The 25595-nt window shown below is 46.8% G+C and overlaps 1 protein-coding gene across 5 annotated transcripts; it reads right to left on the reverse strand.

Annotated features, from left to right (window-relative positions):
* Positions 1-826: 826 nt before the first annotated feature.
* On the reverse strand, positions 827-24384 carry ZNF333 (zinc finger protein 333). 5 transcript variants are annotated; one of them, XM_060007789.1, is made up of 12 exons: positions 24061-24384; positions 21219-21262; positions 20046-20169; positions 19526-19624; positions 16100-16182; positions 12938-13054; positions 11649-11736; positions 4596-4681; positions 3870-3996; positions 3358-3453; positions 2781-2857; positions 829-2278 (listed from the first exon to the last, which is right to left on the reverse strand). In XM_060007789.1, the coding sequence occupies exons 1-12, from the start codon at positions 24122-24124 to the stop codon at positions 1181-1183; spliced, it is 2103 nt and encodes a 700-aa protein (XP_059863772.1). In that variant the 5' UTR covers positions 24125-24384; the 3' UTR covers positions 829-1180. The 5 variants fall into 5 exon arrangements, with proteins under 5 accessions (XP_059863775.1, XP_059863772.1, XP_059863774.1 ...); XM_060007791.1 differs by having other exon boundaries at positions 830-2197; XM_060007790.2 differs by having other exon boundaries at positions 834-2278; positions 19526-19621.
* Positions 24385-25595: the final 1211 nt, after the last annotated feature.

The raw sequence follows: 25595 nt of genomic DNA on the forward strand, positions 1-25595 counted from the left end.
ATGGTCACAGGATGGCTCCTCTAGCCCTGGACACGGTGTCTGCTTGTACAGAAGAAGGAGAGGGATCTGGCTAAATGAAACCACTCCTTTGCAACATCTTTCCCAGGACTCACACCCAGCGATGTCTCATACTGGCCAGGACTGGAGGATGTGGCCTCGCCTGGCAGCAAGGACAGGAAGATGGAGGTGTTTTAATAGTGCACATTCCCTGATGGTGTTGTGGTTTGAATGATGCCCCCACAAAAGATATGTCCACCTGGAAACTATGGATGTGATCTGATTTGGAAAATGTAATTAAAGATCTCGAGATGAGACCATCCTGGATATCTGGGTGGACCCTAAATCCAATGACAAGTGTCCTTATAAGAGACAGAAGAGGAGAAGACACAGACACACAGAGGAGAAGTCCATTTGAAAATGGAGGCAGAGATGGGAGAGATGCTGCCACAAGACAAGGAACACCTGGAGCCATCAAAAGTTGGAAGAGGCAAGGAAGGAACCTCCCCTAGAGCATTTAGAGGGAGTGTGGTCCTGCAGACACCTTGATTTCAACTTCTGCCCTCCAGAACTCTGAGAGAATAAAATTCTGTTGTTTTAAGCCACACACACACACACAAAAATAGTGCACAGACCCAATCTGAACAAAAAAAAAACCTAAGTGCTTTGGTAAGCAAGAAGGGGCAATTTTGGTAGGCAATTAACAGGACGCACCACACTAGACCTAAAAGCAAATCTCCACAAATACTTAACGTTCAACAACATAAAGACCACACACCCTGCTAAGAGTGTAATTAAATTAGAAACCAACAACAAAAAGGCAACTAAAAAGAAACACCCATATATATGCAGGAACTTTCCAGGACGACAGAAACAGTCTATATCCTGAATGGAGTATTGATTACATACGAGTATACATCTGTCAAACTCATCCAACTGTACACTTAAGATTTATGAATTTCACTACAATTATGCCTCTATAAAAATATACCCATGTACTTTTATTTAAAAACCTAATTCCATTTAACTCGTGTGTCAAAGAAAAAGTGGTAAAAGAAACTAAGACAATATGGAGAATTAAACTGAAATGAAAATATTATACATCAAAACATGGGATGTCGCTTAACGAGTACTATGAGAGATGATCACAGCCTTGGATGTTTATGTTTTTACAAATTGGAAGTTAATCAGCATGGGGCCCACCGTATGCAAGAGACACTGATAAAGGCAGGCCGCCAGTCCTGACGTTTTCTCTCCTGGCATGAGTCCTTTTATGCACGGTAAGTGAAGAGCTGTGCCTGAAGGCTTTCTCACACTGATTACATTCGTAGGGTCTCCCTGCAGTGTGGGTTCTCACATGTACGATAAGGTGTGAAGACTGGCCGAAGGCTCGCCCACACTCCTGACATGCGTAGGGCTTCTTGCCGGTGTGGGTCCTCAAGTGTTTCCTGAGGGATGAGGGCTCACTGAAGGCTCGCCCACACTCCTGACATGCGTAGGGCTTCTCTCCCGTGTGGGTCCGCATGTGACTCTTAAGGGTCGAGAGACGACTCAAGACCTGCCCGCAGGTGGCGCACTCATAAAGCTTCTCCCCTGTGTGGATCCTCTTATGTACGTTCAGGTGAGTGCTCGTCCGGAAGGGCTTCCCACACTGGTTACATTCGTACGGTTTCTCTCTGGTGTGGGTCCGCAGGTGTGTCTTCAGTGATGAGTGTTCCCTGAAGGCTTTCCCGCACTGGCCACATTCAAAAGGCTTCTCTCCGGTGTGAGTTCTCACGTGGCTCCTCAGAGAGGACGGCTGGTTGAAAGCTTTCCCACAGTCCTTACATTCGTAGGGCTTCTCGCCCGTGTGGTTTCTCTGGTGCAAGATCAGGTTAAAGTTCCTCGTGAAGGTTTTCCCACACTGACTGCACTCGAAGGGTTTCTCTCCAGTGTGAGTTCTCATGTGCCGCCGCAGATTTGAGGAATACTTGAAGGCCTGCCTGCACTCCTGACACTCGAAGCACTTCTCCGCAGTGTGAGTCTTCTCGTGCCTGATGAGATCGGAGCTGTATCTGAACGATTTTTCACATTTGTTACATGCATAGGTTTTATCCCCGCTATGGATTTTCTCAGACACGATTAGGTGAGCAGTCTGGAAGAAGGGTTTTCCACTCTCTCGGCATTCACAGGGGTTCCCTCCTGCAGGAATTCTCTGGTACTGAAAAAGTGGTTTGATGCTGTTAATAGGTTTCCCTAGTACATTGCATTTATAGAGTTTTTCTCCAGTCTGAGGTCGCTCCTGTCAATTGAGGAAAATGGGAAGACCAGAGGCTTTATTGCATTCACAGATATTCTCCCCCAAGTGAACTGAGTGTAGGAAAGAGACATTCCTATAGCTGAAGATTTTACCATTTTAGCGTATCTATACCATTTCTACCCTGAGTTCCTTCAAGCAGATACTCTGCCACAAAGAGCTATCATTTTCATTACTTTCATGGGACTTCTTAGATGTAGACTTTTTCTGTATTATGTAAGGCTAAATTAAGTTTTAAATGCTCTACATCTGTGTCAAATTTACGAAAATGGTTAGCTTTGGGAACTCTGTAAAGCCACAACTTGATCTACGTTTAGAGTTTTCCCCCAATTCATGACATTCACAGACTCTCTCCCAAGAAACTGCTTTCTCCTAGGTGAGTATCACTTGCCTTGAATCTCTCTCTGGGTTTCTTGTGTTTCTAACCTACAGCAATCCCAGACATTTCCTACTGTAGAGGAACAAGAATAACCCCTTTATGCCTTACCCTTTTTGTGCCAATGGATGAAATCTCTGCAAAAATATCTTGGTTAGGAATTGAGTCTTGTGGTTGAAGTTGAGGTTCTGGAATGAATTAAGGGGAAGAAATATTAAGCACACAGAGAAGGAAACTGTGGGATCAAGATGACAAAAAAAGCTAGGCATGTGCAGATTTTTTTTAATACTGATCCTAAATATGGGAAGAAACTATGAATAAGAGGAATGTATCAGAGGGTAAAGGAAAATTTTAAGGTGTTTGGCTACGTGAGGAGTCACGTAATCATAGGAACAAGGAATGGAAATAGTAGATAATTTACTAAGAAGGGATTCTATGAAGATTGGGACTGATGTTGAGAGGAAGTATTAGTAAGAACATACAGTGGGGAGGAACTGGATGAAATATACACATGGACGTGCTAAATGTGAAAAGGAGGTAGGATAAATCTTTCTATGAAGCCAAAGTAAAGCATTAGAGATAAAAAGGAAAGAGAAAGAGGAAAGAAAGTGGAATTTACTGAGGGAGCTCAACCCAACAGCCTTCCCCATCAAGGGCACTAAGCACCCCTCATCTGCCTGGTGCTCACCTAAATGGGTTCCTGGGAAGATCCCTCTCTCAGTGACACACAGCTCTTCTCTTTGCTCCAAATGGGAAAATGTACTGGCTTTGCAGAGTTGATCTCCTGCTCATGCGAAAAGATGCAGGGTATGAGCAACTGTGCCTGCCATGCAACGGGAGCCGATATTCTGAAGTCTTTAGGGTCACTGGAGATAGGAATAGCAAAATGGACACACCTATATTCTGATGGCACCGCTGAGCTCTTTCACTAAGGAACCAAAGTACAAGCTCCCTCACTGGGTCCCAAAGGACAGTGGGACTCTCCAGTCCCCAAAACCCGGCGCCTGGCTCAGGGACAAACTTGAGAAGACCAGAAACAATGGACAGATCTTCATTTCCAAGAAGAAACCACTAGACTATAAGCACAATGAAGGCAGGACCTTCCTGTCTCTTCACCTCTCGATTTCCGAAACTAGCACAGTTCCGGGAAACCATAGTAGCTGCGCAAGTGTGTGGATGAAGCAGCGAGGCCAGCCTTACCCACAGAGGTCAGGTTCCTATAGTTCTCCAGCATCACGTCTCTGTACAGGCTTCTCTGAGCAGAGTCTAGAAACAGCCATTCTTCCGGTGTGAACAGCACGGCCACATCCGCAAAGGTGACTGGTTCCTAAAACGCACACCCGTCCCTGCTCAGCCAGGGGCCACCCCGACCAATACTCAAGAGGACAGTGTGGGGCTTGCAGGCCTGGGAAAGGGACACTTACATGTAGAAGATGTTCAGACACAGTCTGAGGTCTCTCTGCTCAGGCCTCAGAACTAGAACTCTTCTCCATCTACTCTTCCCTCCCTAAATGACTGCATCCCAAGGGGTGGCAGAAAAGGACCTAAACTTCATGACAGGACTTAGTTATTAACAACTAGCTGGGAAGTCCTTCCCCTCTAGCCCCAGGGTCCAGCAGACCTGATCGCGTTACAGGCAAGAGAAAAATGTTTGGTAAATGACAACTGTTTGCTCTTGGGAGACCATGATGACTATAAGACAAGGACAGCTCACGTCCTCGCCCTGCTTTCCCTCCTGACATTCAGCTGAACATGGCCCTTGATAACCGGGGGAAGCCCTGAATGAGGGAGTGGGGTCACTGCCCACCCACCACTAGAGGCCCAGTGCCTGGAAGCCTGGAGACCAGTCCTCTGGGGTCAAGAAACTCCCAGACAGGGGAAGGGGACAAGGAGGCAAAGCAAGAAGAACAAGTATTTGTTACTTACCTGCAGACAAGTGTTCAGTGTCCCAGGAGCCACGGCTTCTTCCTCTGTGCTCTCCTCCCGGAGCCAGGTGGGGTCCTGAGCAGGCACTGCTGGAGGAGAAGAGGGGAGCCGTTAGGGTCTGGGCCTGGCCCAGTGACCCCACTTGCAGGGCCAAGGGCTGCCCACCCTGTGAATGACCCCATGTGCACACACATATGCACACACTCCCAGGGACACACACATGTAATGTACACAGAGAGATGCACGCACATATGCTTGCACACACTCCCAGCTGCTTGGGCACACATGTACACTCACACACACCAGTACACACGCATGCATACACTCACACAAATGTTTACATACACACCACGCATACACAGTATGCACATACCCACACTGACAAGCACAAACACACAGAAATATACAGACACACAGACACACATGCATGCACACACGCATGCACACACACACACGTTTCCTCTGTTCCAAATCTCTGGAGCCACAGTCTCAAGTCACCAACAGACTCTGAAGTTTCTGGGGCACCCCCTTTCTCCCCCTTGATTCAGCCCTGGGTCAGCTGTCCTGCCTTAGCTGCTGGGCCCCTTCCTCTGCCCCAACTCTGCAGGGCCGATAGCACCCCAGGACTTACCACAAGTAGGGGACAGAGAAACCGCCACCTCCCTGTGAGTGTGCCTGAGAAGGAAGCATCCTTCCTTTCCTGCCTTCAAATCAATAACATCCCTCATCCGCACCAGGCCTCCTCACTCTGGCCTGTTACAGAGGAGCAAGTGATTCCCCAGCCAACCCTTGTCTCCCTGCACCCTCACCTCCCCTCTCGATGGGACCTTTCCCCTTGGTAATTAAACCTGAATCACATCCAATCCCTGACCCCATGTCATTAGCTTCCCGGGGCTGCTGTAAAAAAGTACCACAACTGGGCGGCTTAAAGCAACAGAAATGTATTCTCTCAGAGTTCTGGAGGCCAGAAGCCCAAAATCAAGGTGTGGGCAGGGTCACACTCTCTCTGAGACTCTGGGTAGAGTCCTTCCTTGCCTCTTCTTGGCTTCTGGTGGTGAAGGTCAATCCTGGGCTTGTAACTGCGTGTCCCTCCAATCTCTGCCTCTGTCATCACATGGCTGTCCTCCCCCCGTGTGTTCCTGTCTTCACATGGCATTTTCCCCTTCTTACGAGGGCACCATTCATATTAGATTAGGGCCCACCATCATGACCTCATCTTAACTTGATGGCATTTACAAAGACCCTATTTCCAAATAAGGTCACATTCACAGGTACTGAGGGTTAGGACTTCAATATAGCTTTTTTGGGGGTGGTCACAATTCAAGCTATAATACTCCACACTTCCCTCTAGCTACTGTTCTATCTCTCTGTTCCCCATCGTGGGCAATCTCTGTATCCATTTTCTCACCTCCTACTCACTTCCCAACATCACCATTCCAAGGACCAGCACCTCACTAGGATCACCTGTGACCTCCATCCAGAGTGGGGATCTAGTTGACATGTTCAGTCATCCAATCCCTCCATCTTAAAACCCACCCACCTGGGCTTCAGTGCCCACCCCTACCCCACAGCCTCCCTCCCGGTTTCCTGTATAGGCTCCTCCTCCATCACTTGCTGGTGTCCCCAAGGTGCACACCTTCCTCTTCTCACCTTGTAGTCTCTGCCTCGGAAGGCACCGTCCCCGGCTCTGGGCGTCAATTCCCAACTACCTGACAAGGCCCAAATCTCCAGGCTGACTCTCACATCTGCACTCCAGACCCATATACACAACCATTGGCTCCAATATCTCCACTCATCTACCTGGGGGAATACAAATGAAACATCCAAAATGAGCTATATGGGGTGAGCTGTTGCCCCAGGAGGCGGAGGACAGAGATTCAAGCCACAGAGGATCATTCTCAGGCTTTGAACTTGCCCTGCTGGGTTTCAAACGTACGTGAGACCCGGGACCCTTGTTTCCTCTCCCTTTGGGAATGGGAATGTCTATCCAATGCCTGCCCCATCATTGTATTTTGGAAGCAGAGAACCTGTTTTCTGGTTCTACCAATTTACAAATGGAGAGGAATTATGCCCCCAGGATGGATCACACCCCCAGTCTCACCATACCTGATTTAGATTATTTAGATGACAAGATCTGGGATATTCTGGGTCAATATCTAGATGAGATTTTAGACAGAGTTGATGCTGGAATGGGTAAAAACTTTGGGGATGTTGGGATCATGTGACTGTATTTTGCATGTAAGGAGGATATGAATTTGGGGGGTCCAGAGAGCAGACTTTATGAGTTGAACTGTGTCCCCCCAAAAAATAACAAGTCCTAACCCCCAGCACCTCAGAATATGACCTTGCTTGGAAATAGGGTTTTTGCAGATGTTAAGATAAAGTTATGGTGGAGTAGAGGGCCCTTAATCCAATACAAATGGTGTCCTTGTAAGAGGAGAAGAGATACCGAATGAGGGGAGAAAGCCACGTGGCAAGGCAGGCAGAGATGGGAACGATGCATCCACAAGCCAAGGAATACTGAGGCTTACAGCAACCACCAGAAGCTAGGAAGAGGCAAGAAAGATTATTTCCCTACAGGTTTCACAGGAAGCATGGCCTTGCCGACACCTTGATTTCAGACTTCTGACCTCTAACTGAGATAGAAATTTCTGTTGTTTCACCCACTCCATCCAAAAAAAAAAACAACAAATACACTTATCACCTTCTTCTCAAAGCCTGTCCTTCTTCCAGTGTCCCTGATCTCAGATGAGCAATCCCTCCCCCTCTGACCCCAACGATCAGTCAAAAAAAAAAAAATCAGTGATGACATTTCTACACCCACCTCCCCACCTCCACCCACCCCATTCCCCTTCCTCCCACCCTGTCCCTGCTATGGGGAATGCCTATATCATACCTTCTCATTTGGACCCACTTAAATGTCACTCCTTTGGAGAGTCTCTCCTCCCCAATACCCTTCTTTTCTCTAAAAAGACCCTCTCCTTTCTTCACAGCCCTTACCTATCTATAACCAGCTACTTTTTTTTTTTTTTGCTTCCTTAGGTGATTATCTTCCATCTCCCCCAATGGACTGGCAGCTTCGGAAGAACAAGCCTGGGGTCCTTTTCCTTTTGCTACACCCTCACCCCCCAACTGTGCTTGGCATATAAAAATGCCCTGGGGAGGGGGAAGGGTAAGCTGTGACAAAGCAAGAGTGGCATGGACATATATACACTACCAAACGTAAGGTAGATAGCTAGTGGGAAGCAGTCGCATAGCACACGGAGATCAGATCGGTGCCTGGAGGGGTGGGATAGCGAGGGTGGGAGGGAGGGAGACGCAAGAGGGAAGAGATATGGGAACATATGTATATGTATAACTGATTCATTTTGTTGTAAAGCAGAAACTAACACACCATTGTAAAGCAATTATACTGCAATAAAGATGTAAAAAAAAAAAAAGCCCTGGAATGTCTGGTAAACGAATGCACACATGACTCACCAAACATCTCAACTCGACCTCCTGTGTACATCTTACATGGTTCCTAGCTTACCTGGTGTGCAGACAAGAGTTAACACAGCAGGCCTGACTGCTCTCCTCAGCAAGGCCTGCCAGCAAGGTTGACCCTTAGCTGGCCTCTGGGAACTTGGATTTCGAGAGGGTTCCCACCACCCTAACTGATAAGAGGGGCTCACTCTCTGCTTAAACTGTTTGTACAAACAGTGTGGTTTATGCTGAATGCCTGTTTTCCTTCTGGAAGTCTGGAATTTAGGTATGTGCTGGGCAGAGGGTGCCTACATGACCAGCCCCCAGGGAAAACCCTGGGCTCTGAGTCTCTAAGGAACTTCCCTGTAGATAATACTGCACACGTGTTGTCACAGCTTGTCGCTGGGGGAATTAAGCGTGTCCCATGCGACTCCCTTGGGAGAGGACTCCAGAAACTTGTGCCTGAATTCCTCCAGACTTCACCCCATGAGGCTTTTCCCTTTGCTGACTTTGCTTTGCATCCCTTCAATGGAATAAATCATAGCCATGAGTACAACTGTAAGCTAAGTCCTGAGTCCTCCTAGCAAATCGTCAAACCTGGGAGTGGTCTTAGGGACCCCTGACACACCTACTCCACACTCACCCCCAAGTCTAGGCCACCACCATCCTTTTCCTAACTGCCTCCACCCACCACTCATACCCTCCCGAGGCCCATCCTCCTCCCAGGTGCTGAAAGGCCAGGCTCTTCTTCCCCGGTGCCCAGTGGATTTTACAGATGCCATTCCTAGGCCTGAACTCCTCTCCCCAAACCTCCAAACAGACCAACACTTAAACGATACAGTAATTATTATGGTCTTAAGCCACCCCTGTCCCCAGAGGTCAGGTGGCAGTGTCTAGTATCTTAGCTCGGGCAGCTGTAACGAAATACCACAGACTGGGTGGCTTAAACAACAGAAACTTATTTTCTCACAGTTCTGGAGGCTGGAAGTCTGCGACCAGGGTGCCAGCATGGTCCGGCTCTGGTGAGAATGCTCTTCCTGGCTAGCAGACATCTGCCTTCTCACTGTGTCCTCACATGGTGGAGAACTCTGCTTTTTCTCTTCCTGTTCTTATAAGGACACCAATTCTATGGGATCAGGGCTCCACCCTTAAGACCTCATTTAACCCTAACAACCTCCTTAAAGGGCCTGTCTCCGATACAGCCACATGGGAGGTTACAGCATCAACATATGCATTAGAGGGGGACAATCCAGAGCACCTGAAGATGTCTTTGGTCGTCATGACTAGGGTGTTATGGGCTGAACTATGTCCCTCCAAAGATTCATATGTTGAAGTCCTAACCCCTAGAATCTCCGACTATAACTGTATTTGGACATAGGGTCTTTTCAGAGGTCATTAAATTAAAATGAGGTCAGTAGGACGGGTCCTAATCCAATGTAATTGGTGGAAATTTGGACACGGACACATACAGAGGGAAAATGCAGGAAGAAGATGGACATCAACAAGCCAAAGAACAGATCACGGCCCTCTTGATCTTGGACCTCTGTCCTCCAAAACTGTGAGAAAACAAAGTTCTGTTGTTTAAGCCACCCAGCCTGTGGTACTTTGTTATGGGAGCCCTAGCAAACTAATACAGGGGGAGGTGGTACTGCCAGCTAGGGAGTGGTGGCCAGGGATGCTGCTAAACATCCTACAACATGCAGGACGGCCCCCACCACAGAGATCCAGCCCCTGTATCAGCAGTGCTGCAGTTCAGAAACTTGGTCTAAACTTAAATTTCCCAGAGCTCCTCCCTGCCCCCCAAGATAAAGCCCACCTGTTACATGCTTCCACTGCATTCCAGTCTCCATTGAAAAATCTGACCACCAAGCCAGACTGTGAACTCCATGGGGGAGGGCCTCAGGGTTTGGTCTGCAATTGTTTCCCAGTGCCCATCTCACCACAGGATGACAGCGGTGAGTACTTCAAGAGTACCTTCCAGAGTACTTCAAAAGCACAGAGCACACCAAGTACTTCAACAGTACTTTATGGCACAGATGGCCAAAAAGCACATGAAAAGATGCTCAACATCACTAATTATTAGAGAAATGTAAATCAAAACTACAATGAGGTATCACTTCACACAGGTCAGAATGGCCATCATTAAAATGTCTACAAACGATAAACGCTGGAAAGGGTGTGGAGAAAAGGGAACCCTCGTACACTGCTGGTGAGAATGTAAATTGGTACAGCTGCTATGGAGAACAGTATGGAGGTTCCTTAAAAAGCTAAAAATAGAGCTACCATATGATCCTGCAATCCTGCTCCTGGGCATATACCCGAAGAAAACTATAATTTGAAAAGATACATGCACCCCAATGTTCACTGCAGCACTATTTACAATAGCCAGGACATGGAAGCAATCTAAATATCCATCAACAGAGGAATGGATAAAGAAGATGTGGTACACGTATACAATGGAATATTACTCGGCCATAAAAAAGAATGAAATAATGCCATTTGCAGCAACATGGATGGACCTAGGGATTGTCATACTGAGTGAAATAAGTCAGACAGAGAAGGACAAATATCATATGATATCACTTATATGTGGAATCTAAAAAGACGGTACAAATGAAGTTATTGACAAAACAGAAATAGAGTCACAGATGTAGAAAACAATCTTATGGTTACCAGGAGGGAAAGGGGGGGAGGGATAAATTGGGAGACTGGGATTGACATATACACACTACTATATATAAAACAGATAACTAATAAGGACCTACTGTATAGCACAGGGAACTCTATTCAATACTCTGTAATGACCTAAAAGGGAAAAGAATCTAAAAAAAAGTGGATATATGGATATATGTAACTGATTCACTTTTCTGTACAGCAGAAAGTAACACAACATTGTAAATCAACTATACGCTAATAAAAATTTAAAAAATAAATAAATAAAACGAGTACATTATGGCAGAGCCTGGCCCAGAAGGCGTACCAAAAATATATAGAACAACAACATATAACCCAAATCTAAGCATTACTTCCTGTCAGTGGCATAATACAGATTCCAAATGCAAGACTGGATGATATGATTAATAATCAAAATTTATTATTCTTACAATAAATTAAGATGGAAGGAAACAAACGCCTTGCAGTACAAGCTACAATGTTATTTGTCCTCCAGAATTAATTTTTTCCCCCACTTCTCAGGAGATGTGGCTTTTAGCCTCATTTTTTAAAAGCTCAGTTCAAACATGTGCCACTTATAGTAAATTCAACTGTAACCTTCAGCATCGACATGCTTGCGCAGTGGAGAATTTAACCGTGCCCCAAAAGAGGTCTGGCCTTTGCCATAGTTGAGTGGGGACTGCTCTTCCATAACAGAAAGATCTGAGACCAAAAAAAACAAAAAAAGAATCCCAGCCCACAATCCCTAGAAAGTGCCTTTCCCCTTGCGTATGTAAATAATGAGAGATTGCTTCATACATTCTCTCCCTGTGGCAACGACTGCAGTCAGAGGAAAAGGCGGCGGATGCAAGTTCCCAGACACAACGCAGCAAAGCGGGGCCCTCTGGCTGTCAATTCCACCCAGCTCTCACTCACCAGAATCCTCAGCCCCCAACAGGTTGAGGAGGCGCAGCGCAGGCTCCGGCGTGGCCACCCTCTGAATCTGCACAGCCACCTTCAGCCCCTGGACAGAGTGACAGGAACATATTAGTCACACAGTCGGTGGGATCCACTCACACCTGCTCACCCAGACTGAATTGGCATGACTGGCCCTGCTTTGGGGAAACACACTGAACATACAGGGACAGGCCCTGTTCCCTTGTCCAGGTTTACAATTCTTCAGTATAAAGTTAGCCACTGTCGTGGAATTTCAACTCCAAGATGGGATAGAGAGAGGGGGCCTGGGTAAGGGAGGCCTCCTCTGAGCAGCCTCTGGTAGTGGGGGAAATGCTGGAGCAGAGAGGGGCAGTGGATGGCCAGCAGATTGAGGGGTAGAGGGAGGATGCAGAGGTGGATCCCTGCAAATGAGGGGACATTAGTAAACTATTCCGGAGGGGAAGCCCTGCTGTGGGAGAAAGGACCTGAACTCTCCTCTACCGCCAGCCACTCCCTTGGGAAGGGTACTTGAACTGACTTGCATTTCTAAGGGATGCCTCTGGCCTCGGTGTCCAGGGTGATGCCCAGTGGCAGCAGGAGCCTGTCAGGAGCAGTTCCCGGGGGTCCAGGAGAAATAACGGTGGCTCTGGGCAGGGTGGTGGCACCAGGAACAGAAGGAGCAGTCAGAGGTAGGTTTATATTTTGGAGGAAAAGTTTGTAGGACTTGGTGGTGGATGGGAAGTAAATGTGGCAGGTCCCTCAGGGCAGGTGATGGGCAGGGACAGGTGAGAGGAGGCCCCTCCTCCTCAGCGCGGGGCTCATAGCACACCTTAAAGTGTCCTTCTCGGTAACTCTGTCCACCTCAGTACCAAAACACAAGGCCCTGAGCCAAGTGCTTGGTTACCGGCCTGGACACTCTTCACACAGCCCTGGGACCCACTCATTCCTGTAGGTTTCCTGGCCATGGACAGGGTGGGAATGAGGGTAGAAGGACTGGACGAAGAGAGGCAGGGCCTGAACCCTAGGTGCTAGCCCCTCCCCTAGGACTGCTCTGGGCCTGACATCACACTAGGGATATTTACATTCAACGCAGAAATGCCACGGCATGTCCAGCAGTTCCTACCAGGAGGTAAGCCTGGGCCTCCAGCATGTTCCCAATTCCCCCAACAGTTGGCAGTTGGCCCTAGATTCATCCCTCCCTCCTGCCTCCCCACCTAACAAAACTCCTGAACCCTAGGCTTTCCTGGATGGGGCTGGGGCCCTCCCAGCAAACCACTTCCCAGGCTTACTGTGTCCTCAGAAGACCAAGGTGACTCCTGGAGAGCTGACCGGTCCCCTGGAGTCAGAGGTGTCCCCCTCTCTCCCATCATGGGCTTGATCTGCATCCTCAGGTCCAGCCCCAGCCCCTGGGAAAAGGCATGGAGGGTGCTGAGCAGGACAGAGGCGGTATGGAGGCTGTTCTCACCCTCAGAGACCCTAAGTTTGGGGCTCGTGCCATCAGAATTTGGGGAGCGTGGGCCTGGTAGTTTCAGACCTCGTGACTCCCCCTATTGCACTGTGGGTCCCTGCCACCAACGAGGACTGATCATGCCAGAGACTTGGAGACAGACCTGACCCCTTTCTGGTTCTGGAGAGGCCCTGTCTGGAGGTCAGGCCACAAGCCCTTGGAGGCGCTACAAGATATTTTACTAGAAAGGTTGCTATAGAAAGGCTGGGAGCCCTTGGCTCTGAATATGAACTTCATTCTGTTTTCTTAGATTCCACATTTGAGGATGCCCCTGGCATCCGTCAATCACAGGGCCAAACTGATGGCCACAGCTGTTTACATCTCCCCTGTGATCCACAGCTCGTACTCCGAACCACCTCCTTTATCTAGTTCTCACGCACCAAGCCAACATTCCCCCTGCCCTAAATCACCAAGGCCAGGTACCAGACAACTGGGGACAGCCCCTGCGCCTCAAGATCCCCCAGAATTATTACTCAAACTCACCAATCCTAAGATGTTTACCCTGCCCTGCCTCGCCTTTCCTACAGAAAACCAATGAAGGCTCTGGCCTAGAGTCTCCCCTCACTCCTGTCAGCCTCCTGACTGATGCTGGTGCTTCCTCGTGTAGCCCTGTGTGGCGTGGCCAGCCCCCTCCTCTCAAGAAATGTTAAGTCACTGTCACTGGCCTCTCCATGTCATCACTCAGTCACCTCCGTAAATTGAAATCCCGGGGGTACCATTTTGAGACACATGTTTTCATCAGAATAATTCTGACACAGATCACTCTTCTTGAAGGTTTTTAGGAGTTCCGCCTATTTGCTCAACACGTACTTATTGAGCACTGCTAGTACAGGCACTGTGGATCCAGCAGAAAACAGAAGAGGTGAAACCACAGCCTTGAGGAGCTGGGTGTTGTGCAGGAGAGGTGGCGTGGGTGGCCCTGGGACAGTAGGAAGGCTGAGCCTGGAGATGCCCTTCTTTGGGCCTACAGGGCCTTGGTCTGTCCCTGGCCACCAGCACTTATTCACACGTGACCTCAGAGCTGCCATAAGGGGCCCCAGTGATTGCGACAAGGCTCAGTGACACCCACATGGCCTAGAAGGGATAACCAAAGGTTCAGCCACATCGACCAAGTATCAGGATGTGCGATCCTCAAGCAGAAGACCCTGGTGGCTAAGACGGCGGTCTCTAGAGACAGGCCTGGATTGGACTCCCGACCTCACATATGCTGGACCACTCAGGGGCATATTCAGGGGTGAGCTGCTTGATTCCTCTACACAGAAGGAACTGTAGGGCGATTCCTCTATATAGAAGGAAGTGGATCACTTATGCCCACTCACAACATTCTGTGACTGCCTGTGTTTCCAGATACAGCAGAAGCCCCTCCTCTCCCACACTCAGTACTCACTACTGAGCTGGCAGTGAAGTTCTGTGGAAAGTGCTGGAACCCCATACTGAGAGGAAAGAGCCCACAGAAACCACAGAGGACACCCGTCCCTCATGGCCCGTACTCCCGCCCTCACACAGTCCATCTGCTGATTGAGGCATGGTGCCGGTAGGGGCCTGGAGCCGTCTTTACCAGCACCCATCTGTTCACTCCTTCATTCAACAGGCATCAATCGAGAGCTCTATAATGGCGCACAGAACACTCTATAATGGGGTTACTGCAACAACAACAGCAGATGAGGCCCCTGGGATCCAGCAGCTCCAGTAAGACATTTGCAGATCCTAAGGTCTCAAAAGCCAGCGCCCTTTCCCAAGCAGCTAGTGGAGGACGTTCTCTTCCAAAACAAGAGTGTAAACCAAGGACAAGGAGGATCTGGGCACTAAGGAGAGGGCTCGGCTGGCCTGGGGTCTGATGCCAGCCATGCAGGGGCGAGAGTTTCAGCTGCCTGGCAGCCCACTCCTCACGAGGCTGTGCAGGGTTGAGGCTCCGCGTGCTCAGGGCACAGGAATGGAAAAGGGGTCTCTACTACCCCGGCCTCACCACCCCATGCACTGTGCCAGTGTCTCTGACACTCTGAGGCTGACACCATCCGTGATAGAGGTGGAGAGGAAGGGAAGCTAGATACCTCATTGGCTCTGGGCCTGGGGGTGAAGATGGGCTCTGTATGTCCCTCTATCCAAATCTTAGCCCTAACCCTAAGCTTCAAAACCCCAAGAATGGGAACTCAAACTTGGAGGCTCGGTAGTTTAGGAAGGCAGGAATTCAGGGTCAAAGGGGGGATGGCAGGACTCTGCATTTTCTCACGCACCATACTGTGCAAGCTGGTTCTGAATGATTTTCCACTCTTTGACAAGGGCTTCCTTCCAGTGTGGGGTCTCAACTTGTCTCCCTAGGGGTGTGGGACCCCTGACAACTTTCCCACATTCTTTACAATCAGAGTGGCCCTCTCCTGCAGGTCCTCTTGTTCAGATCCAAGTTATAATTCCTCCAGGAGCCTTTCTCACCACGGTTAAATCAGCAGGTGGCTTCTCTCCAGGAGGAGTTTGCTCCTGATGAGCGGTGGATGATGACAAAAAGGTCACCCAGGGATGCTCCTTGTCAGGGGCACGTTTTCAGCATTTTCAAAGGTGCGCCTTGTTCAGACAGGTCGAGTTCTTCCAGGATGTGGCAGGTTCCACCACTAGGCTTTCTCACATCCTGAACTTACATGGGGCATCTCTAACAGACAGCGTGTTTCTGATCACTGTTGAAGAGTAAATCACACTGCATACAATCAATGTCTGACTCTCACTGATGGAAATGTTTACTCAGGGGAACTTTCTAAGAAGAAAGAATCTTAAGTGATAGGTGGGATTTGCCCAAATTCATGGGTCATGGATGCTCCCTCCAGACACTTCATGTCCTTGAGGAAAAGCCCTGGCTCAAATATCTGCCTGGTGCTGGTGTGTGTGTCCAACTCACGTATTCCTCAACTTCTTCTATGAGAGGGAGTAAAGAATCATCACCCGTGAATCTTACCATTTGCAAATCATGGGATGAATTTTCCTCCAAAATATCCTGCAGAGGCGTAGACTCTTTGGGTTTAAGTTGAGATTCCCAGTCTAAAATGAATTGGAAAAAAAAAATTACCTTCTTTCAGAAAGAAGTAGTGGCATGATATTGACACACACAACATGTATTTTTTTTTTTAATATTGACCCTAAACTTGGGTCAGTACTGAAATGGAAGAAGCTATCAGTGAGAAAGTGAGGCTCTAAGAGTAGGAATTGGGTAGTGATGGGAATGAGGTGGATATGAGAGACTTTTTTCCCAGCAAAGGAATCCGTGGAGATTGAAAGTGACGTTATCAGACAGTGTTATCAGGCAAACAAGTAAGAAGCAATTAGAAAAGGAACACACAAAGAAATGTTTGGTTTAAAGAGGAATTGGACAATAATTGTTTGTATGATATGGAGAAATTGGAACCCTCATGCACCGCTGGTTGGAAGGTAAAATAGTGTGACTATTCTAGAAAGCAGTTTGGCGGTTCTTCAAAAAGTTTAAAAAATGACCCAGCAATTCCACACCTAAGTATATACTCAAGAGAAATGAAAACATATCCACATAAATTCGTTTTTTTTTAATTTTTGAACTTTATTTTATTTTTTCATACAGCAGGTTCTTATTAGTCACCAATTTTATACACATCAGGGTATACATGTCAATCCCAATCGCCCAATTCAGTACACCACCACCACCACCCCTCCGTGGCTTTCCCCCCTTGGTGTCCATACGTTTGCTCTCTACATCTGTGTCTCAACTTCTGCCCTGCAAACCGGTTCATCTGTACCATTTTTCGAGGTTCCACATACATGAGTTAATATACGATATTTGTTTTTCTCTTTCTGACTTACTTCACTCTGTATGAGTCTCTAGATCCATCCACATCTCAACAAATGACTGAATTTCATTCCTTTTATGGCTGAGTAATATTCCATTGTATATATGTACCACATCTTCTTTATCCATTCTTCTGTCGACAGGCATTTAGGTTGCTACCATGACCTGGCTATTGTAAATAGTGCTTCAATGAACATTGGGGTGCATGTGCCTTTTTGAATTATGGTTTTCTCTGGGTATATGCCCAGTAGTGGGATTGCTGGATCATACAGTAATTCTATTTTTAGTTCTTTAAGGAACCTCCATACTGTTCTCCATAGTGGCTGTATCAATTTACATTCCCACCAACAGTGCAAGAGGGTTCCCTTTTCTCCACACCCTCTCCAGCATTTGCTGTTCGTAGATTTTCTGATGATGTCCATTCTAACTGGTGTGAGGTGATACCTCATTGTAGTTTTGATTTTCGTTTCTCTAATAATTAGTGATGTTGCACAGCTTTTCATGTGCTTCTTGACCATCTGTATGTCTTCTTTGGAGAAATGTCTATTTAGGTCTTCTGCCCAATTTTGGACTGGGTTTTTTGTTTCTTTAACATTGAGCTGCATAAGCTGTTTATATATTTTGGAGATTAATCCTTTGTCTGTTGATTTGTTTGCAAATATTTTCTCCCATTCTGAGGGTTGTCTTTTTGTCTTGTTTATGGTTTCCTTTGCTGTGTAAAAGCTTTGAAGTTTCATTAGGTCCCATTTGTTTATTTTTGTTTTTATTTCCATTACTCTAGGAGGTGGATCAAAAAAGATCTTGCTGTGATTTATGTCAAAGAGTGTTCTTCCTGTTTTCCTCTAAGAGTTTTATAGTGTCCGGTCTTACATTTAGGTCTTGAATCCATTTTGAGTTTATTTTTGTGTATGGTGTTAGGGAGTGTTCTGATTTCATTCTTTTACATGTAGCTGTCCAGTTTTCCCAGCACCAGCACCACTTATTGAAGAGACTGTCTTTTCTCCATTGTATATCCTTGCCTCCTTTGTCATAGATTAGTTGACCATAGGTTTGTGGGTTTATCTCTGGGCTTTCTATATTGTTCCATTGATCTCTGTTTCTGTTTTGTGCCAGTACCATATTGTTCTGATTACTATAGCTTTGTAGTATAGTCTGAAGTCAGGGAGTTTGATTCCTCCAGCTCCATTTTTTTCCCTCACGACTGCTTTGGCTATTCGGGGTCTTTTGTGTCTCCGTACAAATTTTAAGATTTTTTGTTCTAGTTCCGTAAAAAATGTCATCGGTAATTTGATAGGGATTGCATTGAGTCTGTAGATTGCTTTGGGTAGTATAGTCATTTTCACAACATTGATTCTTCCAATCCAAGAACATGGTATATCTCTCCATCTGTTGGTATCATCTTTAATTTCTTTCATCAGTGTCTTATAGTTTTCTACATACAGGTCTTTTGTCTCCCTAGGTAGGTTTATTCCTAGGTATTTTATTCTTTTTGTTGCAGTGGTAAATGGGAGTGTTTCCTTAATTTCTCTTTCAGATTTTTCATCATTAGTGTATAGGAATGCAAGAGATTTCTGTGCATTAATTTTGTATCCTGCAACTTTACCACATTCATTGATTAGCTCTAGTAGTTTTCTGGTGGCATCTTTAGGATTCTCTATGTATAGTATCATGTCATCTGCAAACAGTGACCGTTTTACTTCTTCTTTTCCAATTTGTATTCCTTTTATTTCTTTTTCTTCTCTGATTGCCATGGCTAGGACTTCCAAAACCATGTTGAATAATAGTGGTGAGAGTGGACATCCTTGTCTTCTTCCTGATCTTAGAGGAAATACTTTCAGTTTTTCACCATTGCGAATGATGTTTGCTCCACATAAATTCTTATACATGAATGTTCAGAGTAGTACTACTCCCAATCACCAAAAAGTGGAAACAAGACAGATGGCCATTATCTGATGAATGGATGAACAGAATGTGGTGCATCCACACAATGGAATATCACTCAGCCTTAAAAAGGAATGAAGCATTTCATGCTACTATATGGAAGAACCTCAAAAACATGATGCTGAGTGAAAGAAGACAGACACAGACGTATGATTCCATTTATATGAGATGTCCAGAACAGGCAAATCCACAGAGACAGAAAGTGAGTTAGTGGTTGCTGGGGGCTGCAGGAAGGGGGATGGGGGGGACTGCTAATAAGTACAGGGTTTCTTTTGGAGGTGATAGAAATGTTCTGGAAATAGATAGTGGTGATGGTTGCACAACTCTGTGAATATACTAAAAACCTCTGAATTGTACACTTTAAAAGGGTGAATTTTACAGTATGTATCTCAAATTTTTTTTTAAAAAAAGAGAAATTGGAACAGATCTTTTTCTGAAACCAACAAAAAGTAAGAGAGTTAAAAAGTGAAAAAAGAAGAGCTAAAGGAACTCACCCCAAACAACCTTATTTCCCCTCAAAATAAAGAACCTTCAAAATGCCCTCAGACTGACACTTCCCAGCAGCACCCACCCTCAAACCCCGGTCTGGATGGGTCACAATGTGCTACGCCCCCTGGTACTCACCCACACCCATGGCACAGAGAATGCCTCGTTCTGCTGTCATCAGCTCTTCTCTTGGCCCCACCTGGGAGACCAGACAGGTTTTGCAGGATGGAGTCCCTGCTGGTGGAGAAAAACATACATGCTGAGAGAAGGGAGGGCTTGCAGAGGAAAATAAATGCTTCCCCTGCCTGCCCACCCGCCACCTGGACCTCAGCTCCTGACCCCGAGCAAATACATGGGGTACCTAAGTGATCACATCCAGTTTTTAATGAACTCAGTGAGGTTCTTTCACAAGGGCCCAAACTACAAACGCTCCCTCTCTGCCCCATGGAACTGAGGTTCTCTAAGTCCCAAAGCCCAAGCTCAAGGTCAGTGAGACCCACACGAGTGACTATGGAGAGAATTAAGTAAAAGCAATGCATGGAGCTGTTATCCTGTGGAAGCCCATGAACTGGAAACCCACACTACATCACTATGGTCACGTGGCAGGCACTTAAAAAGCATTTGCATACAGGAAGGACCGGAGTAGCACCAGCCTTACCCCGGGGGGCCAGGGTCCTGCAGTTGTCCAGCAGCGCGTATCTGCACAGATTCCTCCGAGCGTCATCCAGCAACGCCCACTCCTGGATGAGTCCCACTGCCACATCCTCCAAGGTGACTGATTCCTAAGACAGTACACATATTCCGGCTCAGCAAGGACCACCCTCACCATTCTGCAGGACGAGGGGTTATCCCTGGGGAAGGTAGACCCAATGCAAGAACATTCAGAGAGTGTTCTCTCCAAAGCAGGGCTTAGCAAACCCGGCCTGCCTCCTGTTTGTCTGAATAAAGTTTTACTGGCAAACAGCCACACCCCTTTGTTTATCTCTATGGCAGTTTTTGTGCTACAAGGGCAGAACTGAGGAGTTGCTGGGACCCAGCAGAAAATACTGACTTTCTTTTAACGTTTGGACAGATCCAAAAGTATAAACTTTGGCTCTCTGTCACTCCACTAACCAGTGATGGCGGAGCCTGTTCTTCTCAGCTTTACAGAGCTTTTCCTAAACTCCTTATTTAAGACATCAAAAGTTTGGGTTTGATCTTTTAGTTTTCATGAAGTCCCTAGGACGCCGCCCAAGACATAGATAAGCATTTAGTCATTTTTTATGCTTGTTAAAATAGGACTTTCATTGCATCTGAGAAACTTGATGGCCTTTTAATCTCAGAATTCTCTACAACAGCACTGACTGGTAAAGCTCAATGGGAATGTTCTATGTCTGCACTTTCCAAAAAGGCAGCCACTGGCACGTGTGGCTACTAAGCATTTGAGAAATGTACTTTGGGTGACTGAGTAACTGAGGTTTTAATTTTGTTGGATTTTAATCAATTTTAATTTTACCGTATAGAGCCATGTGCTTTTGGTAGGTCTCACGAGCGATGGCAGGGATGGCCCTGGAGCTCTGCTGCTGCCGGCTCTAAATGAGCCCCGCACTGCAGTCAGACTCTGGAATTAGGCACAGAACCCCAGGGTCGCTTTGGGAACCCTCCACCCAAACCAGTTCCCTCCGGAGGTCATGTACTGAAAGAGGTTGCCAGGTCCTGGGGACGGGGCTAAAGATGCTCCACACTTCCCTCTTCTTTCTTCCTCAGTTGGGAGGCAGGCAGAGAGGAGACAGGGCCCAGAGTACATAATTATTCCCCCTCCATCCATCCTAACCACCTCCTTCCCCCTCACCATGACACCAGCGCCAGGGTTTAAAGTTTCAGTAGGTGTCCTTCCTGCAATAAGAGAGACAGAGGTAAAAGAAGAAATGAGAGTGGAAGCAGAACACCAAGCAGGGGTTTGGCCCAGATAATTCCATTTCTGTGGACCAGCAGGGTGGCCAAGCGAAACATGCTTACCCGGAAATTATCTCAATAAGGAACATATTGGGCCCTGAGCCACCTTTCACACCACAGGCCCTGACCGTTTCTACTGGCTCCAGTCACCTAATACAAGGATCATTTCTCCTCTTATCCTCCCTCAAAACACCTCTAACATCCTCTACATTTCCTCCACTGCCCTTATCAAGTTGCGATTTTTTAATATGTATTTGTATAGGTAAGTTTGCCTCTCTCTCTCCAACCACGATGTAAACTCTCGAGGTATAGACCTGTGTCCACTTTTTTCAGGACTCCAAATCCTGCCACCAGAACCGCACTTGATAAGTACTAAGTACTTTACGTACTAGGGGTTGGCAAACTTTCTGTAAAGGGCCAGACAGTAAATATCTTAAAATTTGTGGGCCACATGTATGGCAACTATTTAACTGTGGTTATAGCACAGAAACAGCCACAGGGAACACATAAACACGTGTTCCAATAAAACCTTATTAATAGAAACCAGCACTGGGGCAGATTTGCCCACAGGCCACAGTTTGCCAAGCCCTACTCTATATCATGTGGTAGAGAGAATACATCGAGCACCAAATTCTCTCAGTTCTACCTCTTATGCATCGCAAACATTCCAACTTTTTCAATTCCACGATCACCACCAAGCCCCAACTTTTCCAACTCCACAATTGTCTGAGTCCTGAACTAACCCAAGCTGCTATATGTGTGGACTTTGCATTCATTCTTGTCCATCCTAAACACCATGCTCAACCCAGGAGTTGGTGGTTTGTTTAAATCACAAACAAAATCATATTACTCCCTACTTAAAACTCTGATTCAGTGGCTTCCCACTGGCCTTAGAACAAGGTCCAAAGTTTACCATGGCCTTCAGGGCCCTGCCCTCCTCTCCTCCCGGCTTTTCCATTCGGTACTTTGTCTTCTGTGTTTTAGCTTTCCCTATCTTTTCTCAGCTCCTGGAATACACCAGGCTTTGTACTGCCTGAGGGATTACGCATACACCGTTCTTTCAAATCTCCTCCCCACTCCGACTCCACAGCCTGACCCCTGTCTAGTTACATAAAACTCATCTTTTAATTTCAAACATTTGTCCCATTTAAGATATTTTTGCTGATCTCCTCCTCAAGTTCCCCTGTTCTGTGTTTCTACATCACCCTTGTCATTATTAATTTAAAATCTGTCTTCCCAGCTAGAACAAAACCTCCACAGGGGCAAGCACTAAATCTATTTCAGTCACATTGTTTCCCCTGTACAGGGCCTGGCTCATTGAGGGCACCCCCGATGAAAACTGCCAAACAATCAACACCCCTCAAGAATAATTCAATATAGTTAGACTAAGAGGCCATGTGCCCACATGCACACTCACATACACACACACAAACACATAAGACAACACCACAAGTCAAAAATAAAAATGACTTAAAATGCCTGTTCATATAACAAAAATCACAACACTAGATTTCAGCTGTCTTTAAGAAACGTTAACTCTTTCTAAAAAGACAAGGTGGGACATGAATCCTCTCTAAAAACAAACACCACACTCATCAAATTGAAATCTGATGCTTAATTTTCCTCCAGAATTAATTTTTTCTCCATTTCTCATTAGAAGTGAGTCTTAACCCTATGATTTAAAAAAGACATCCCGGGCTTCCCTGGTGGCACAGTGGTTGAGAGTCCGCCTGCTGATGCAGGGGACACGGGTTCGTGCCCCGGTCCGGGAAGATCCCACATGCCGCAGAGCAGAGGGGCCCGTGAGCCATGGCCGCTGAGCTTGCGCGTCCGGAGCCTGTGCCCTGCAGCGGGAGAGGCCACAGCAGTGAGAGGCCCGCGTACCGAAAAAAAAAAGACATCCCATTTACTGCCAACTCAATTTCAATTCCCGGTACTAACAAAGCTTATGTTCTTTTTCCTGGAGTCCCATCTTTTTAAGCCTTACGGCGATTTACAGGCTGGAGCCAACTTGGAAAGAACTGAATAGTCTTACTTTTCTTTGATGTTAATAAGACTTGTGACATAAGTGAGAAATAGTTTTTATTAGGACATACTCCCCTTACAGTTAAGAAAACTGATACAAAGTAAAAGTCAGAAGGGAGGGAGGGAGGGAGGGGAAAGGAAAGGAAAAGGAAAAGAAAGCTAAGTTAACAGGTCCTAAGGTAAGCAAGTGCAAATTGTCAGTCACCAACTAATTCATCCCTCGACAGAGGGTACATTCCATTTTTTAAATTCACATGCCAAGTCACTCAAACCAGTTTGCACATGTAGACTCAGACCTAAATTTCCATTTGCAGAGCTAGATAACCTGAAACGTAATATGAAATAAAACGTGATTTATTAATAAACAGTTATCCTGCATATGGGAGATACGGTAGGCCTACAAATCGGGGAAGACGGGTGAGTACTGGGGCCGGCTGGTGTCACCACTTGTTAGCTGCGGGACCTGGGCTGTACTTCGTGACTTCCCCTTCAACAGGCGGATGACAGTCCTGTTGGCCCGAACAAGGAGTACCTGAGAGCGACAGACCGAAAAGGGGGAGCCCGGCTGCAGAGCCGAGCTGTGCGGGCTCCCATCCCGGCCCCGGCGTTACCGCGGGGAGGAAGCACCTCGGCCCGGGCAGCCGTCCTAGGCCCTCCGGCCTCTCCCCGCGCCCGCCGAGCCCTCCCCGCCCTCCCGAGGGGCCTGGCCGCACCTGCAGAACGGCCGGAGACACTCCCACCGCAGCGCGCCGTGCGGCCCCGTACTGCAGCCACCATCCGCCGCCGCTGCGCACTTCTGCTTCCGGTGTCAGGGCCGCCGGGAGCGGAAGTGGTCGGGGCACCGGCCCTCAGGGCCAGAGGACCTCAGGGCATTGGCGGAAAGGTTGACTCCTTCATCCAACCTTGGAGGAAAAATTCTAGTTTCCTTCCCCAGGGCTGCGGGCGAGGTTAAGCTCTGGGGTGGGGTCTGACCGGGCCTAAAGAGTGGGGTTGGAGCGGAGTGTACGCCGACTGGTCGGGGCTAAGGACAGAGCTGAAGCCCGATGGGTGGGGATTGGGAGAGGGCCAGGGCTTGGTGGGCGGAATAGAGGCGGGACCTCGCTGGCTCGTTGGCACGCTTGATGTTCTACTTTCCTCTCCCCCTTCCTTCCCCCCGACCCTGCCCCGCCCTGCCTTCTCCTTTGCCTTAACCCAATGCCCTGCAAAAACATACCCATAAGTAAGATTGTTTTGTTCAGAATTTCTGATTTCTTCTAAAAATAAGATTATATATTCTACTTCTTCTACAATTTGCCTTTCTTACTAAAAATAAAATGTGAAACTCTATTCAAGACAATAGATAGATCTGACTGTTCTTTTTAAAATTATGTATTTGTTATGTCGTACAGATAATACATACATATAGGAAAAGTTCAAATGGGGGATCTCCTTCCATCCCTAAGTTTTCCTCCCCAGAAACAACCACTGTGACCAGTTCCCTGATATCGTTTATATTTCAAGCACTGCGTGTATTATTTTTCTCAATAAGTAACCTACAGAGTATCAGTTGATTGCTACATGCTAAGGTTACAAAGCCCTTTCCTGCAAGGGTGCTACAAGTGGAGGATTGGAGGGAAGATGTGGAGAGAGAGATGAGATTGATCCATTCCAATAAAACTAACTCAACACATTGTCATATGTGGTGTATTAGCATAATTTTTTTAACTGATAAGGATATGTGGAAGAGAAATAAAGAAATTTGGCATAGTTGGTTGAAAGTAGATCTTAAAGGATGAATATCAAGTCATGGAGAATGGTTAGTGCAGTGGGTGAGAAATGTTGCAACTTGGGGATATATTGTGAGCAAAAACACAGAGGCAAGGGGGGAATACATGTTCTGGGAACACTGAATAATGAGTTATGGCTAGAGATTAAAGCTCTTTGTGTGTGTTACTGTCACAGGAATACACAAATAGATCAAAGAAACAATAGCTCAGAAGCAGACTCAGGCATGTATGGACTTTTAGTATGGGTTAGGGGGTAGTATTTCAAATCAATGGGGGAAGGAGGCAGTGGGACAATTGGCTAAAGGATTAAGTTCTTAGATCCCCATTTCACATCATTCACAACAATAAATTCCAGGAAGACTGACTCAAACTTAAAAAAGAACTTTAATATATTAGATGAAAGTATAGGAATAGTATTCCTAACAGATTTTGCTTTATATTTTTCAAAGGTATGGTATCAGTTGCATAGCCCAATGGTTAAG

The sequence above is a fragment of the Delphinus delphis genome, chromosome 3, assembly GCF_949987515.2.
Source record: "Delphinus delphis chromosome 3, mDelDel1.2, whole genome shotgun sequence".
NCBI lineage: Eukaryota > Metazoa > Chordata > Mammalia > Artiodactyla > Delphinidae > Delphinus > Delphinus delphis.

Coding starts and splice junctions, on each gene's coding strand:
- ZNF333 (XM_060007789.1), bottom strand. CDS start 24,124: ATGGTGGCTGCAGTACGGGGCCGCACGGCGCGCTGCGGTGGGAGTGTC. Junction 3,454..3,869: donor TAGGAACCTGACCTCTGTGG/GTAAGGCTGGCC, acceptor TCGCATGAGCAG/GAGATCAACTCTGCAAAGCC. Junction 2,858..3,357: donor CTTCCCAGGAACCCATTTAG/GTGAGCACCAGG, acceptor AATTCATTCCAG/AACCTCAACTTCAACCACAA.